We start from the raw sequence: 18,733 nt of genomic DNA, 5'->3' as shown, positions 1-18,733 counted from the left end.
AATAAAGGGGTGATCCTAACCGACCTAAGACAGGGACTTTTTAGTAGGATTAAATGTCAGAAATTGTGAAAAACTGAGTTTAAATGTATTTGGCTAAGGTGTATGTAAACTTCCGACTTCAAGTGTATCTCTGAAAGCTGCAGTACATTTTAGTGCCTGTTCCCCAGAGAGTTGATCTCTATGCGATTTGCAGGGTGTGTGAATGGCGTCATGTGCAGGAATTAGACATGTTTTAACTGGATGGGTCTTTACTTCCGTGCTAATCACCCTGAACTCTGGAATGAACAGAACAGAGTTAAACCTGTAGGCTTTTTGTCCATGCCTCTGGCCTCCAGTCAAGTACACCATGTGAGGAGGGAGATAGTGCCTTTCTTCTGGAGAAAATAAAGCCTGGTTCCAGATCTATTTGTGGTGTAAAGCCAACTCCTATCGTTGTTGTCATGCCAAACATGAGTTGTCAAAACAGTACAAACCGATCTGAAACCAGGCTAGAGAAAATAAACACATTTTTAATGTCTCTATTTTCTTGGAAGATACTGTATGTATCAAATGATAGATAAGTTTAAACCTATAATCCCTAGATTTACTGTACTTTGGGCCTAAAGGCTCTGGAGACACAATTACGTGCTCTTTTTTTTTTTTTTTAAGGTTAATGAAACTTAAGATATTTGTCTTTCTGTACAATTCCACAGCTCACACACACACACACACACACACACACACACACACACACACACACACACACACACACACACACACACACACACACACACACACACACACACACACACACACACACACACACACACACACACACACACACACACACACACACACACACACACACACACACACACACACACACACACACACACACACACACACACACACACACATATATACACACACACACTCTCTCCCTTTAACAACAGGGCGTAGCCCGGCTCTGGTAATCACCTGTGATCGTGTTCAGGATCCCTGCTATAAATGGTCTTGACATCAACATAATTATAATTTTTCATGTCAGCAGCTAACTGAAGGGAGGGACTCCACCCTCCTGTCTTTCTCTCTGTCTGTTCTCCGCTCTCTCGTCCTCTGTTGCAGTCTTTTCATTCAGGGCTTTTGTGTTCCAAAGCTCCACAGACCTGTTTGCAATCTCTCCTTTCACCTGTTGGAACACGCAGGCCAGAGACAATAAAAAATCTGGAACCTCCCTGGGCGATAATAGTGTAAAAGTAAATGTTGAGACAATTATTAACTCTGTGTTTTACCCATTTAAGTTAAAAACCATCCATAACCTTCTCTTAATAATATCTCTAGAGTCTAAGCCCTGTCTAAGCCGGAGGAGGGGTTCTAAGCTGTCATATGGAATTGTTTTAAGGTGGTCATACCAAGGAAAATTTAGATATTACATTTTTAATTTTGAGACCCCCTTAAGGTATAAAATAATATATACACTACCAAAAGTTTGGACACAGCTACTCATTCAAGTTTTATTATTTTTTACCTTTACATTATATTTACGTCATTTAGCAGACGCTCTTATCCAGAGCGATTTACAAATTGGTGCATTCACCTTATAGTCAGTGGGATAACCACTTTACAATGTTTTTTCTTTTTTCTTTCTTTGGGGTGGGGTAAGGGGGGGTAGAAGGATTACTTTATCCTATCCCAGGTATTCCTTAAAGAGGTGGGGTTGTAGAATAATAGTGAAGACATCAAAAGTATGAAATAACACATATGGAATCATGTAGTAAACAGAAAAGTGTTAAACAAATCAAATAGCCAACCTTTGTCTTGATGACAGCTTTTCACACTCTTGGCATTCTATCAACCAGCTTCACCTGGAATGCTTTTCCAACAGTCTTGAAGGAGTTCCCACATATGCTGAGAACTTGTTGGCTGCTTTTCATTCACTCTGGGGTCCGACTCATCCCAAACCATCTCAATTGGGTTGAGGTCGGGGGATTGTGGAGGCCAGGTCATCTGATGCAGCACTCCATCACTGTCCTTCTTGGTAAAATATCCCTTACACAGCCTGGAGGTGTGTTGGGTCATTGTCCTGTTGAAAAACAAATGATAGTCCCACTAAGCCCAAACCAGATGGGATGGCATAGCACTGTAGAATGATGTGCCAGCCATGCTGGTTAAGTGTGCATTGAATTCTAAATAAATCATAGACAGTGTCACCAGCAAAGCACCCCTTCACCATAACACCTCCTCCTCCATGCTTTATGGTGGGAAATACACATGCGGAGATCATCCGTTCACCCACACCGCGTCTCACAAAGCCACGGCGGTTGGAACCAGAAATCTCAAATTTGGACTCCAGACCAAAGGACACATTTCCACCGGTCTAATGTCCATTGCTTGTTTTTCTTTGCCCAAGCAGGTCTCTTCTTATTATTGGTGTCAAAGTTCTTGAAATGTTCCGTATTGACTGACCTTCCTGTCTTAAAGTAATGATGGACTGTTGTTTCTCTTTGCTTATTTGAGCTGTTCTTGCCATAATATGGACTTGGTCTTTTACCAAATAGGGCTATCTTCTGTATCTACCTTGTCACAACACAACTGATTGGCTCAATCACGTTAAGAAGGAAAGAAATTCCACAAATTAACTTTTAAGAAGGCACACCTGTTAATTGAAATGCATTCCAGGTGACTACCTCATGAAGCTGGTTGAGATAATGCCAAGAGTGTGCAAAGCTGTCATCAAGGCAAAGGGTGGCTATTTGAAGAATCTCAAATATAAAATATATTTTGATTTGTTTAACACTTTTTTGGTTACTACATGATTCCATTTGTGTTATTTTATTTCACAGTGTTGATGTCTTCACTATTATTCTACAATGTAGAAAATAGTAAAAATAAAGAAAAACCCTGGAATGAGTAGGTGTGTCCAACCTTTTGACTGGTACAGTATATCAAACAAATATTGGATGAAACATTGAATTTGGCATTACTGATATTAACCAATAGAAACACACTGAATAACAGATTCACTACATGGAACAACAGATAGTCCCAAAATAAACCTAAAGGAAGTTTGTTCTGAAGTGTATGTCCTAATGTATCTGAGAGATATAAGAAATATCAGGAAACTATATATATATTTATCAGGTTTGGATGCTGCCAATAATTGCATGTGAATGTTACTGATAGTCACTCCGCCTATCTCATCGCAGATAGCTCTAAGATAACGAACAGAAAGTCATACCTAGCATAAAAAATTAAAGAAAGGCCCACCTCAAAATATCAACAAAAATATATACTGTATCTAGTTGTAATCTCTTTATTCATTTTCAGGATTTCACACAAACAAAAAACTAATAAAATACACAAAAAAGTTGTTATTTCAAATTTGTACAGAACTGATTCCACTGCATACCGTACACACAATAAGTGTCAAAATTAATAACCAGCCATTAAAAAAACCAACCTAAAATCCCCTTTTGTTCATAGCAAAAAGCATCAATATTAGAGAAAAAAAACGTATTTACAACATAAGTCTTCTCTTCAAAACTACAGTATATACAGTGATTCATCATACCTCCCTCTCATTGAAGGAAATGAACACAGAGAACTTGTTCCTAGAGTGAAGGAAGTGCTTTAGTCATTCAGTGAGTTAAAACAAAACAGTTTCTCTGTCAGAAAGACCAAAATGTATCATTTAGTGGCATCATAAGTGTTGAACACTCCTAGATGGTTTCACAGACCCAGATTAAGCCTACTCCGAGTCCTCAGTTAAAAAACCTTGCTTTATGAAGAACCTCCATTGAAAGTGCTTTTTAGTCTAGGACTAGGCTTAAGGTTGCTACAAGGTTCACTCTGTCGTTCGACATGCATGCATGTGCAAGGACTGAGTCTGTTTTTTGGGGGCAGCGCGCACTTTTGTCCACATCGTCGTTGCGTTCCACCCAGAGAGGAAGTCCGCCTTGTGTAGTGTACATCCATTAGGGGGGCAGGAATTTGTCCCTCCGTGTTCAACATAGGTACAGAAACTCAGTCCTAGCGGGAATGCTATAGATAGGTAGCCTACAGTACTGGCTAGAACAATGGATTTTATGGTATAAACTGGAAGAATGCTTAATGGTCTAAACATTGATAAGATCATAACAGAGGAGAGACAGATTCCATTCATAAAGACAGAATAACAGACACAGAGTATAAAACCAAGTGGGGGATTTGCCCAAACTGATATGATCTAAACCATTTACTACAGTTATTACATAGGTATAAGGGCAATTTAGGGTGAACAGTTACCATCCCTTACAACTATCAAAGGCCAAAGGTCCGCCAATCATATCTGGCAGGTAAAAACAACTGACAGCATAAAGGGAAAGTTCCCTGGACACCGATGGAGATTCTCCATTTAGTTTGCTTTTTTGTCCAGAATTAGGCTTAATCTGTATCCGGGAAACCACGCCTAAATGTATGTCCACTGCTTTGACCGATATGTGTAAATGTACTGTATGTACCATCATGTTTAAAAAACATTTTCAAAATTGTCCATCCAACATTATTATTATTATTATTATTATTGTGACTAATAGTGTAATAAAAGTGACATTTCCATGGAAGGGTTGGGCATTATCTCATATCCTGCTGTCAATATATTTGAATATGATAACCTGTATGAAACATGTTCTCTAATCGTTTGGCACACACACTAGTTAAACTCTCATCATGCTACAATACATTAAAAAAAAACTGATTTGTAAATATCAAAATCTGCATGGGGACGATTCTAATTTCGAAATAATGTACTTTTTGAAATTATTTTTTATGTGGTTATCTAATGTCTTTTGAGCTGTAGTAAGTTCAACTCAATAATTATTATACATAAATAGTGAGGTTGCAGGACAAGACTAATTAACATTAAAACATAATAATCAAAATAAGAAGTTAAAATACATGTATGAACTGTTGAACAAACTATATAAGATGAAACTGTAAATAGATAATGTAATGTTGTTGCTAGCCCCTATCAAAGAGGTTTGTCTCCGTGGTTACAGAAATAATAATAAACATGGCTAAATGCTCCAGGCTCTCAGGCACCCGAATAGAAACGAGTTATTATGAACATAAGACAAGTCTGTTGATTTGTTAGGAAGATATATGATACCATATAAGGAAGTTCTTGTGACTTAAAAGTATTATCCAACATTGTAATGATTGGTATGAAATCTCAACTGCAGATGTGTAAAAAAATGATAGTCAAGTATAAATGTCAATAAATTCTTTGCTTTTTCAAAAACACACACAACAACACACTATACACAACTATATATACAGACAGCAGGCATACAATGTGCATCCATTATTACGTGGGGCAATTAGAGGCAGGCATCCTGGTCCCCTATTTCTTTGAAAGTCCATACCTCCCGATAGTAGTGACGTCAGGAGCAGACATTTTGATCATTGTATCATTGTAGATGGTGTAAAATATTTAATGATGAGGAGTTTTGAAAAGGAGGATAAGTCCGTCAGTCAGGCAGTCCATCCGCGGCCCTCATGCAGTGCAATGCATTCTGGGGGCTTCTGGATGGTGTCCCTCAGTTCTGGTGATGCTTGCATGTGGCCGTAGCATGTGTGTGTGTGTGTGTGTGTGTGTGTGTGTGTGTGTGTGTGTGTGTGTGTGTGTGTGTGTTTAGTTCTGGTGGCGCTTCATGTGTAGGGCCAGGTGATCTGAACGGGAGAAACAACGACTGCAGGCCACACACTTGAAGGGCTTGGCTCCCGTGTGTTTACGGTAATGTCGCGTCAGCTCGTCAGAGCGGGCGAAACGCCAGTCGCAGCCCTCCCAGCTGCAACGGTATGGTTTCTCTCCTGAAACACAAAGAGAGAGAGTGTGAGAGAGAGTGAGAGTGAGAGTGAGAGTGAGAGAGAGAGAGAGAGAGAAGAGGGAAGAGAGGACTAAATACACTGTCTGTCCGATGAGTATGGGTATGTCAAAACCTGGTGAAGCCTGTGTGGCTGTTAAGACAGGGTTGTGTGACACTCTGCAATGTGACAGGGAGTGAGAGTGCAGAATATACCGTACAGTTGTTTTGAGAAAGAGATGAGAGTTGTAGACTATTCTTCATATCACTATTTTCATTTATTTCACAACCGTATTGGCAGTGATGTCTTCAACAGGGTGTGGTAAACATACTGTCAAACACACTGTACACACACACACACACACACATCAGTGGGCATGTTAAAGCAGGTATATCCCCTACCAACATCTGGCTATTCACTCAGAGAGGATTATATGGGTTCAGCATAAACTCATGTTGACTGGATACTAAATGTAAGCTTTGATAAGATTTTGATGTTGACACACAATAAAATGTTTCCCCAAGGGGACAGAAAGAGAAAGAGCCTGAAAGGACACACAACTGTATAGCCCTACAGTTATGAATTCCTTTCTAAATAAGACTCCAAAGCAGCATGGATGGATAGATGGATAGAGCACAATCAACTTAATAAAAACACATTTTCTATTGACTATTTTAAGTGCCTTTTAAGTGCCAAATAAAGTAACGATTTCATCTTAAATCAGCCATAAAACCCCTTGTGTCAGGGGGAATGGAAGCTTGTTTTGTACAACAGGGAGGGGCAATTGAATGCAAGCTTCACCCCAAAAAATTTAGGTAAAAATGAAATTAAAATATTTCTAGCCTGTCTATCTATGGGTAACAGGGTTGATGCGTTATGCTCGCGACCCGTTCAGTTTTTCACCACAAAACACCAGAAAATGGCCAAAAAGAGTAGAACCAGCTCACCTGCTTTTACACTATGATTTGACTATTAGATGTTCAGTGTTTATTTTGAAATAAATATTTTAAAAGGAATAGTTTCACCATATTAAAACGAGAGTTCAGTTTACGTAACAGGGTTGACCTTAAAATGAGGGACAGACATTTTATTGGATTAGATTAATCACATGAAATAAATAATATTTTGGCTACCATGGCTATGCCCTCATAGGATGACACTTCCCCCATCCACAGGGCACGAGTGGTCACTGAATGGTTTGATGAGCATGAAAACAATGTAAACCATATACCATGGCCGTCTCAGTCACCAGATCTCAACCCAATTGAACACTTATGGGAGATTCTGGAGCGGCGCTTGAGACAGCGTTTTCCACCACCATCAACAAAACACCAAATTATGGAATATCTAATGGAAGAATGGTGTTGCATCCCTCCAATAGAGTTCCAGACACTTGTATAATCTATGTCAAGGTGCATTGAAGCTGTTCTGGCTCGTGGTAGCCCAATGCCCTATTAGGACACTTGGTTGGTGTTTCCTTTATTTTGGCAGTTATCTGTATATCAATGCAACACCATGAAGGACTACAACAGTGGTTGGCTCACAAATAAGTGAAACTGCAATTCACGTGAGGTGAAAACATGCTATTCTCCTCACATGAGAAAAAGTGGTGTTAACATAATTTAAGCTCAACTTGTGAAAACAGCCATTTCAACTACACATTTCACATGTTTTTGTTGTAAGGGAGGACCCCATTAGTACTGATTAGATAGAGAGTATTACTCATTAACAACAGCTAATTGACAATGACTACTGAAGCAGGGGCCCAGAGGGTCATGGGGGCATTGGGTGAGAGGGGCCAGGGGTGGAGGGTGAGGTATGTGTGTGTGTGTGTGTGTGTGTGTGTGTGTGTGTGTGTGTGTTTTGGGGAGTTCAAGCTGTTATTAGTGTCTTTCAGCAGTGCAGGCAGGTGTATTTGAGTTCAGTCTAGCTCTGCTCTCATCTCTGGGTCAAAAGCATCGCCTCTCCCTCCTTGCCATTATCATGGCATTGGTAAACAATATAATGAGACAGGCCTGCACATGCAGGCCCACAGATCAAACATGTTGACTGCGTCCCAAATGGCACACTATTCCCTATTTAGTGCATTACTTTTGAAAAGGCCCCATAGGGCTTTGGTCAAAAGTATTGCACTATATAGGGAATACGGTGCCATTTGAGATGCACACGTTATCTGATTTGATCCCTAATCAAGCTAACAGAGGGTCAGGTGCAATTGGTTGTTCTCCAAACCACAGGTTAGGGCTGTGATGCTGTGAATGTTGCTGAGGTCTAGATAAGAGAGCTGTTCAACTAACAGCATCACAATAATACACTTGAGCTTTTTGGTCAGGTGGTAGTTGTGCAACGGTTTAGTTTTTATCAGCCTAACACACAAGCACGCACGTCACACGCACGCACGTAGAACACACACAAGCACACTCTTCTCTCCTGAAGGGCCATTGTCTGTTTTATGATGGTGCCTACATGATTTTACTGAAAGACAGCAAACAGTCCCAACTCTCTGTGAAGCCCATAAACCATCCACAGGACATCCTTTGTGAGCCTCTTAGCTTTATCAACTGTTTCTGTTTGTCAAGAGGGCAGGGGGCCTCATCAGCCTGATACAGTGCATTCAGAAAGTATTCAGGCCCCTTGACTTTTTCCACATTTTGTTACGTTACAGCCTTATTCTAAAATGGATTCAATTGTTTTTCCCCCTCATCAATCTACAAACAATACCCCATAATGACAAAGCAAAAACAGGTTTTATTAAAATAAAATAAATGGAAATATCACATTTACATAAGTATTCAGACCCTTTACTCAGTACTTTGTTGAAACCTTAGGCAGCTATTACAGCCTCGAGTCTTCTTGGGTATGACGCTACAAGCTTAGCACACCTGTATTTGGGGAGTTTCTCCCGTTCTTCTCTGCAGATCCTCTCAAGTTCTGAGGTTGGATGGGGAGCGTTGCTGCACAGCTATTTTCAGGTCTCTCCAGAGATGTTTGATCGGGTTCAAGTCTGGGCTCTGGCTGGGCCACTCAAGGACATTCAGAGACTTGTCCTGAAGCCACTCCTGCGTTGTCTTGGCTGTGTGCTTAGGGTCATTGTCCTGTTGGAAGGTGAACCTTCGCCACAGTCTTAGGTCCTGAGCGCTCTGGAGCAGGTTTTCATCAAGGATCTCTCTGTACTTTGCTCCGTTCATCTTTGCCTTGATCCTGACTAGTCTCCCAGTCCCTGCCGCTGAAAAACACCCCCACAGCATGATGCCACCACCATGCTTCACCGTAGGGATGGTGCCAGGTTTCCTCCAGAGGTGACACTTGGCAGTCAGGCCAAAGAGTTCAATCTTGGTTTCATCAGATCAGAGAATCTTGTTTCTCAAGGTTTGATAGTCTTTAGGTGCCTTTTGGCAAACTCCAGGCGGGCTGTCATGTGCCTTTTACTGAGGAGTCGCTTCCATCTGGCCAATCTACCATAAAGGCCTGATTGGTGGAGTGCTGCAGAGATGGTTGTCCTTCTGGAAGGTTCTCCCATCTCCACAGAGGAACTCTAGAGCTCTGTCAGAGTGACCATTGGGTTCTTGGTCACCTCCCTGACCAAGGCCCTTCTCCACCGATTGCTCAGTTTGGCCGGGCGGCCAGCTCTAGGAAGAGTCTTGGTGATTCCAAACTTCTTCCATTTAAGAATGATGAAGGCCACTGTGTTCTTGTGGACCTTTAATGCAGCAGACATTTTTTGGTACCCTTCCCCAGATCTGTGCCTCGACACAGTCCTGTCTCGGAGCTCTGTGGACAATTCCTTCGACCTCATGGCTTGGTTTTTGCTCTGACATGCACTGTCAACTGTTGGACCTTATATAGATGGTGAATTTACCACAGGTGTACTCCAATCAAGTTGTAGAAACATCTCAAGGATGATCAATGGAAACAGGATGCACCTGAGCTCACTTTTGAGTCTCAGAGCAAAGGGTCTGAATACCTATGTAAATAAGGTATTTCCGTTTTTTAAATTTGCACACACACAAAAAAAACGTTTTCGCTTTGTCATTATGGGGTATTGTGTGTAGATTGCTGAGGAAAATGTTTTATTTAATCATTTTAGAATAAGGCTGTAACGCAACAAAATGTGGAGAAAGTCAAGGGGTCTGAATACTTTCCAAAGGCAGTGTATGTATACAATGGTGTGTATAGACATTATGGGCTGTATATGAATAGAACAGGTGTGTACAGCAGTAGCTATATAGGATAGACCTTGACTAAAATACAGTAGATACTTATGAAGTGGGTAAATGCAGCAGGAAATATCTCAGAGACAAAAGAGACATCTGTACATGGTGAACAGCCAGGTATGCCTCAGTCACACACACACACACACAATAGGCCATATTTGAAAATAAAATATTAACAAAGAAGAGGCCATATGGTTAAGTATCTAGACTTCACCTGACATATGTTAGTAGTTCCCAAGACATGTGAGCGACCTGGGGCCCGTATGTATCAGGAGTCTCAGAGTAGGAGTGCTGATTTAGGGTAGACCTGCCATATGGCCCCAGGTCTATCATTGACTGGTTGGATGACAGAGTGAAATCAGATTGTAGGCTACTCAGAGCTTGGAAACGTTCTATCATGGCATCCAAGAGATATTTTCTCCAGATTCTACTGTAGCTTCATTCTGTTCTGTCGCTCATCCTCTGAATGAGTAATCCCTAATATTTTCAGCCAGAGGTGTCCATTTACAGAAGTGACTGCTTCTCTCTTTTCGTTATCCCAGCTCCCTCCCCCCTTTTCTTCCTCCTCCCTCCTCCTCCACTCTTTCCTCTGAATAGGGAGTGAAAAGCAGGAGGAACAGGTTTTGGCCCAGTCCACCACGACTGTGTGTTTCCTCCCTCCCTTCATTCATTCCTCTCTCTTTCTCTGGGCTGGGGGAAACCTGGTAGGGCTTGTATGGGCATGCATTAACACAATAAGAAAAAATCTGTTAGGAGAGTTTATAACACCCTCCCCACCATCGCTCTCTTTCCTTCTCTTTTTCCCATCTGTCTCTCTTCTTTCCTCCGTCCATAGTGCCTCCATGATGTGTATGTCTCTGTGTGTGTGTTTCTATTTGTGTAAGTGTATAGTGGAAGTTACTCTTTCTTACCTGTGTGTGTCCTTTGGTGTGCTTTCAAGTGAGAGCTCTTTGTGTAAACCTTGGTGCAGCCTACAAGGGAAAAGAGATGTTAGTATCACTGCACTGACAATGGAGCAGTATTCAACATTGACTTCTACGGTATTTAATTTGACCATGTCTCGGTAAGCAAACTAACAGAATCATGAAACTCATCTCCTGTATCTGTGACCAAACACGGTTTAGTCTTAAGCACATGAGCCTTTTGCAAAGTATCTCTTTCAATGACCAAAAGGGCACTTTGGGAGCAGTCATTCATTCATTCATCCAGTATCCCCCTTTCCTTTCCTTTCCTTTCCTTTCCATCCATCCAGTATCAGGGGGCTCACCTGGGAAGTCACAGAAGTGGATCCGTCTCTTCTCCAGCTCTGGGTTATTCCGTCGGTTGTACCTGGGTCCCGTCAGCACCCCCTGTCCGTGGGCCATAAGCATGGAGTGGTGGGACATCTGGGTGACCTTCAACCCCAGCCTTGTGGAGGCCTGGTAGGGGGGAGGAGGGGTGAGCAGCTCTGCCTGGTTCTCAGGACTACCCGGCTGGGAGTTGGGGGGTGAGGGAGGCAGGCTGTGGGGCTGGGACTGGGGCGATGCGGTGGTGTGGTGGTGGTAGAAATGCTCCGGCATCGCAAACGACGAGTCACCACCGCCGTGACCCACCGTCGTCAAGGAGACGCTGTTCAGGTTGAGCATGGTTCTACCGTTGCCAGCTCCGCCGGTCCCTGGTTGGCTGCTGTGGGAAAGGGTCATTGTGAGGTCAGATCCACTGACAGGAACAGGCATCTGGTAGACCTGTGGTTTCTGGGGGCCAATGTACAGCTCTGTGTGTGTGTCTGAAACTGGGTGGCCACCGGCGGCCATGTCGGATTTGATAAACATGGTGTTGACGGTCTGGGGCATGCTGAAGACAGACGTGAAGTCAGGCAAGGTCTGGATGGTCTGGATGGAGCAGGGCACTGGCACATCCACACCCGGCTCTGTCTTGATGTGTTGGAGTAGGTGATTTTGGTGGGACTGGTGGTGCTGCTGGTTAGGCTTATTGGGCCGGTACAGACCAGTGCGGAGGTGGGTGGTGTTGGGGAGGATGAGGTTGATGTTGACGCTGTATGGAGCTGTGTTTGGCTTCTCCTCTGAGAAGTACTCGTCAACCAATGAGGCGCTCTCTCTACGGTTCTTCTTGTCTGTGGGGGCCATGGAGGGAGGAATGAGGGGGCTGCCTGGGGTCTGGGAGAGGTATTTCTCCATCTCCAACCGGATCTAGAGAGAGAGAGGGAAGAGAGAGTGAGCGGTGTTCCATAACAGAGCCAAAGTTGAACAGGTAGGCACTCGTGCATCTAGGAGGAGTCTCTTGTTGGGCTACGAATTCACTTTTTCATTCAATTTCTTTAAAACCCTCTCAGCTAAACCTGTAGTTGCTTTTGATTGATTCTGTCACTATGTGGGATTGTGTTGGTATAAAGGTGGAAGTGACATAGCACAGGTACATAACCTATGGAGGGGGTTTCTGTCTCTAATGGTTGTCAGTCTGTTTGGGGAATGTCAGTTAGAGAGAGACGCCAGGAGAACTGGTGGTACCAGGACTCTCTTTCTCCCTGCATCCAACCTCCCTTCCTCCCCCTTTCATTCCTCACATTCCACCCTACCAATAGAGCTCACCGCCATGGAAGAATCAGAGGAAGAGGGGGTTCTATGGAGGGAGGGTGAGATGTAGGGAAAGCCTTAAATGTGTGCTGCTACGAGGTAACTTCAAACGGGAAAACATTTAAAAGTAGACACAATGCATGGGGTTTATCCTTTCACGCAGAAAAGCCACCAGAAACAATTGCACTGTAACTACCAGAGAGGGATTGTTGAGGCCCAGCCCTGTCTGTGTGAACTATCACACCGTCCCTCCCTCCTATAGAGGTGCACATGGCTTACTTAGTCTTCTGCCTGCCCTACAGGATCTGTCTGTGCAGGGTGCAGTGCTTGCTGGGTAAACACACAGCCAAAACAAAGGTGAGTGCATGAGAAAGAAGGAGCAAACACAAAACACTACACCACCTCCACTGGCAGCTATAAATAGAACAGAGAGAAATAATTGGATTCTACCAGAGATGTCATGAGACAGCTAGATCATATCAGATATCAGAGGGAGAGGGAGGAAGATAGAGAAGAGAGAGATGATAAATAAAATAGAAAAACTGAAAGTTCTCCACACGAAACCATCAGCCCATTGTAACTATAGATGATTAACTAGCTTTTCATTTAGAAACAATGTTGTACCTAAGGGCTTGTTCAAATGAATCCTAAGAAGCAAAAATAGGACTTATTAAGCTATTACTATTTTACTAGGAAAGTTCTAAATGAATACCAGCTAAGTAAAGAACTGTAGCCTAAATCAAATCTGCTGCAACTCAAACACACCACTGTTGGTTCTGTGGTTTACTGAGGCCAAACACTGGAGCACAAAGAGCCAATCCAAGGAAAAGCCCAGCCAATTGGTTGTGTACAAATGATTCAATGAGCTGTTGATATATTGAGGCTCTATCCAGCTGTACATAATGGCTAACTCAACAGCAGGTACAATGGAGGGGAGAGGACATTTCATCAGGCCTATTATACCTCCACGGCTATTTGAAGTGCCAGCTATGTCAACACTGGCTGTATTATATATATTTCCCAATCTCTTCCCTAGCAACCCCTGTGTTGACGTGTTTTTATACACAAACTCTTGAAGGGCTATCGCTTTATGGGCACTTCAACCTGTGTGTGAGTGTGTGTCTGTGTGTGAGGGTGTGTCTGTGTGTGAGTGTGTGTCTGTGTGTGTGCCTCCAGAATATAATGGGCCATTTACCACTAGTGAACCCCACCGTCTCTCTCAAGCACCTCTGCCCCACAGCCCCTTCTGCCATCAGTGCAATCTGACCAGGGAGTGAAACTGAAATTAAAACCAAGTATTTAACTGGAAAATGGCTTATTTTTATTTGTATTGTGAGCTCCTCCTGTATGAAGCTGCTGCTTTCAGGACAGGGCACAAACGGGTCTTGTGTTATTCGGGTGCTGGCAGGCAGGCTAACCCAGTGCCCTTGGCAGTGTCCCCCCTCTGGCCTGAGCACAGGAGGTTGGTGGCACGTTCATTGGGGAGAGCAGGCTTGTGGTAATAGCTGGAGCGAAATGGGTGTAATGGTATCAAATAGATGGTTTCCATGTGTTTGATACCATTTCATTTGCTCTGTTCCAGCCATTATTATGAGTCGTCCTCCCCTCAGCAGCCTCCACTTGGCCTGAGTGCCCTGGATCCTGTTCATTAGGCAACAAATGGAATAAAACATACTGAAATAGGGAAGGACTACAATAAGAAACGCTCATTTTCATTTTCTGTTGCAAAATGTTTTTAAACGTTTTCTGCTGTGTGTCCTAATGAACACAACCCTGGTTCCTCTCCTTCTACACTTACCCATCTCCCCCTTATCCCCCTCTTTCCCCCTCCCCTGTCTATCCCCTTTGTATCAGAAGAAGAATGGAGTGCCACTGAACCCTGCCCCAAGACTGTGTCTGTTAATGATTGTAGACCATACAACTGCTACATGCCAAAGCCCAGATAACAGAGAAGAGAAGAGAAGAAAATAGCCAACTTCTTATCAGCTCTATTCTGGGTTATGGGGTAGAGTCAGAGGCTGCGTCCCAAAAGTCCCCCTATTCCCTACATAGTACACTACTTTTGTCCAAGGCCCATAGGGCTGGTCAAAAGTAGTGCAAGATGTAGGGAATATAGGGTGCCATTTGGGATTCCACCAGGGGGGTTTCCACACTTCTGGTCCATGACCATGACCATGACTGTGATTTTGAGTTCAGATATTTAGTTTAGATATTAAACTAAAGTCAAGATACCAGCCAAGTCAATCATGCACAATATTTGAGTACAATACTGTGCAATGAAAGATGACTAATGTCACATGTCATACCAAGTCACCAAGGTGAACTATGAGTAACTATAGCAACTATGCTGTCCACCAATACGATAATGCAGTACAAATTCCTTTCAGACCATAGTTAGCCATACAAATCTATCTGCAACTAACATCCAAATCAGCATCCAACAACACCACTCAAGTGTTCCTTGTGGCCCCCAAATTGGGCACCAACTCCTCCATGTTACCAGTAGCACTTTAGCATTTGAAGTCAAACTTTAAGGCCAATAGACCATCATCTTCCTCACTCCTCCTCCGCCTCCTCCTTACCTGCTCAAAGGTCAGGGGTCAGGGATATCCCACAGACCTTTCTCTCCTTATGACAAAACACATGGTCCTGTCTCCTCACTAATTATCCTTTTTGGCTCTCTGGAATGCTTGTAAATGGTGTGTGTGTGTGCGCATGTGTGTGTGTTTTCTGGGATCATCTCCATAAACGATGACTGATAGCCCCCCTTGTGTTGTCTGCTAACGCCATGGCGTACACACACACATAGAGAGACAGACAGAAAGAGAGAGAGAGACAGACAGAAAGAGAGAGAGAGAGAGAGAGAGAGAGAGAGAGAGAGAGAGAGAGAGAGAGAGAGAGAGAGAGAGAGAGAGAGAGAGAGAGAGAGAGAGAGAGAGAGAGAGAGAGAGAGAGAGAGAGAGAGAGAGAGAGAGAGAGACTGAACCTTTGAGACCGAAAGGATGTTTTATGGCTACTGGCATGATGATAATACGGGTTGTTCTGGCATTTCTAGGACCGTCAATTTGAGGGCAATCAGTCATCTTGGTTTGTGAAAAACAATGTAGTGTCATATGAGTGTTGCTGACCACTACACAGCTGATTCATCGTCAAGCTATGATAATTTGAATCAGCTGTGAGGTGCTAGGGCAACAAACAAAAAATTATATGTGCCTGAAACCCTGACTTAGACAGCTGACTGGTGGTGACATACAGTCTGGTCAAAGAAAGTCAAAGCATGTATGAGTATGAATATGTGACTGGTAATGATGTGTAGTCTGGCCACAGAGTTCGACTGGTAGTGTAGCGTAGTCTGGCCATATACAGTCTGATTATTGACAGGGATGATACCACATACATAGAGAGGAGTGAGTCCTTATCCTGTCTACACTGTAAACCTTCATACAGCCACAAAGGATTCAATGGGTTTTAGAGAAGGATGCCACAGCAGGCTTGAAACACACATCATTAGAATCAATCAGTTAACCAAACTACATTTTACGCAAAGAGAATAGCAAGGAGAAAAATGTATCTTTAAATACTAAGCAAACACGAGAACACTGGGGAAACTAAAAGCTTTCAACAAGCATTCTAACAAGTGTTCAACGTGGTCACAGTAAAGTCAATGCAGTGCGGTAGGTACTGTAAGTCTATCATGTCTAGTATCAAGCATCTAGTCTACTTACTACAGCGAGCGTGATCTGTATCTCACCGTGATGATAAGGAAGTGGAGTGTACCACTGAATGGCTGTTCGTGGGGAAACACACCTAGCATCACCCCTGTTGGTGCAACTCACTGGTGCTTTGTTTACACAAAATACAACTCACCTCTCATCTCAATGAGACAGCACAAATCTCCTGCTCAAAATAAAATGGCCACTTCTTAAGATTCTGACTGATAGAATATATACAACACACACAAAAAAACATAAATGTATCTATGAATGAAACAGATTCATTTAAAAGGTAATATACCGTTCCCTCCAAACACTTTTGGTTTCCTTTCAGTAGCTAGTGTAGTTATATGGATGTGTGCCAGAGATGACTGTTGGAGAATGGGGCAGACCTGTAGACCCGATGCAAATGGGCTGTGTTGCATTAGCAGTCAAATGACTAGTCAAACTAAACCCCACTGACTGCAGGCCTTCAGCTATGGATTACCAGACTGCATGAAAGTATATGTGAATTTTTTTATTCTAAATTCTGTCTCAAAAGTGACCTGTTTAAGTCTGACTCTGGCCTAAAACAACCTAGGGGAATGAAGAAAGATACGTCTAAATTCTGCCTCAAATGTTCCTTAATTCCTCTGTAATTACAATGCAGTTATAGGTAACTACACCAATATATCTACAAATCCCATGTAACTAAATGGCGTCAGTGCAACCATAGACAATGTAACACAATGAAACTACAGTGCTTCATTACATCAGATAAGGTCATTGGAATACCATTTCGACTCGAGCAAAATCTTCCCAAATGCATTCAACCACAGTGACTGGAGTTTCACAACAGTAGCCAACTACAGAGAAACATAGGATCATCCATCAGCCTTTCTACCCTGGCCTGCAGTTACTTTCCCTGGCTTGGTATTGTATCACCCACCTCCTGCCCCAAGCAGTATGGAGATAGATTAGGGATACGTTTTTTTTTAGTTTAGTTTATTTGATCATTTAAAACAAGGTACACATACAAAATGATTAAGAATCATTGAGGATAACACAAAAAAGTCTACAACTTATTTCCATTGTGATCCTCTTTCATGATAGCAATTGGGCAAGTTTGGTATATGTGGCAGGACAAACAAAATGGAGCAGCCTAGCAGCCCCATAGAGAAGGTCCCTGTACAGACAGGTCTAACTGCATACTGCTGTCACGACAGGCATGGCCATACTCTTAAAAATTAAGGCGCAAGTTGGAACCAAATAAGGTTCTTCAGAGCGATGCCATAGCTGAACCATTTTAGGGTCTCTGAAGAACCATGAATGGGATGGTTCTTTGAAGAACCATACAAAAATCCCAAACCATAAATAATTCAGCCCTCCAGGACCAGATTTTAATAGCCCTGCTGTAGGGTTTTACGCCTTATTTGCATATTTCCCAGGGTGCCTTTCGAGTGAATTTTTGAGTTACCAGTACCACCCATGACTGTGTTTGCTAGTGACAGAGACATGGTTGTTGCATTAATTCATGTTCAGTCCTGTGGCCTTCACCAAATGAAATCCTAAAGTGAATATGTTGTCAATGAAATTCCGTAAGACAATACAATACATACTTCATAAAACCTTCTTTTGAGGGCCTAGTTTTACCCTAATACAGTGGTCTGAAACTCATAGTTTACAGGCCCCATCAGGCCTGCAAGTCACATTATGCTGGTTCGTAAAGCGATGTGTAATTGCTATTGGAATCCAGCCAGAGTAGGGATATCCAACATTTAGATTTTTTTTTAATGACTGCCAGGGTTAGGAAGACTAAGATATGAGACTACCTTAAACATCTAAACTGGAATAACTATTTCAGTAACGGGTAGAATGAGTCCAAGTAATAGTTTAGAAAAATGTATGTTATTTATATGTGAGTAGCATAAGATTAATTAATTAATAAATGTACATGCAAAAACATAGATAAAAATCAAACAATTCTAAAAATCATCCTGCAACAGAGCATGCTGGGAAATATGATAATGATGGGCGTGGTTTTGGTTCAACTCTGGTTATTAACACTAACATTTATTGATTAATTAATCTTATGCTACTCACATATAAATAACATACATTTTTCTAAACGATTACTTGGACTCATTCTACCCGTTACTTAAATAGTTGTTCCAGTTTAGTCTACACCTATTGTTTACGAAGCATGTGACAAATAAACATTTGATTTGATTTGATTTAGTTAACACTGACCAATTTGCTGTGTGCTATGAAAGGGACACATACATTTCAAGAACCTTTTAGAATCTGAAGAATCATAGATGCCACTTCAACAACCCCACACTTAACTCAAAGTTATTTATCGGGCAAGATTTCTCCAAGGAACATTAACAGCTGAGGAAAAACATTTACAAATCTTCAGTGCAGGGAGGGC

General features: G+C 42.4%; 1 protein-coding gene across 1 annotated transcript in view; it reads right to left on the bottom strand.

Moving 5' to 3' along the window:
- Nucleotides 1-3,276: 3,276 nt before the first annotated feature.
- The window catches only part of klf5l (Kruppel like factor 5 like), a 17,289-nt gene continuing 1,832 nt past the window's right edge, over nucleotides 3,277-18,733 (bottom strand). The window contains exons 2-4 of the mRNA XM_084178356.1: nucleotides 11,305-12,226; nucleotides 10,949-11,008; nucleotides 3,277-5,829 (exon numbers count right to left, since the gene is read on the bottom strand). Of these exons, the coding sequence (XP_084034482.1) occupies nucleotides 5,651-5,829; nucleotides 10,949-11,008; nucleotides 11,305-12,226 (1,161 nt within the window). The 3' untranslated portion in view covers nucleotides 3,277-5,650. The remainder of the gene's footprint in view (nucleotides 5,830-10,948; nucleotides 11,009-11,304; nucleotides 12,227-18,733) is intronic.

The sequence above is a fragment of the Coregonus lavaretus genome (genome assembly GCF_964263955.1).
Source record: "Coregonus lavaretus genome assembly, chromosome: 15".
NCBI classification, from domain to species: domain Eukaryota; kingdom Metazoa; phylum Chordata; class Actinopteri; order Salmoniformes; family Salmonidae; genus Coregonus; species Coregonus lavaretus.
The sequence above is the reverse complement of the archived record's forward strand: the minus strand, read 5'-3'. Positions and strand labels throughout refer to the sequence as shown.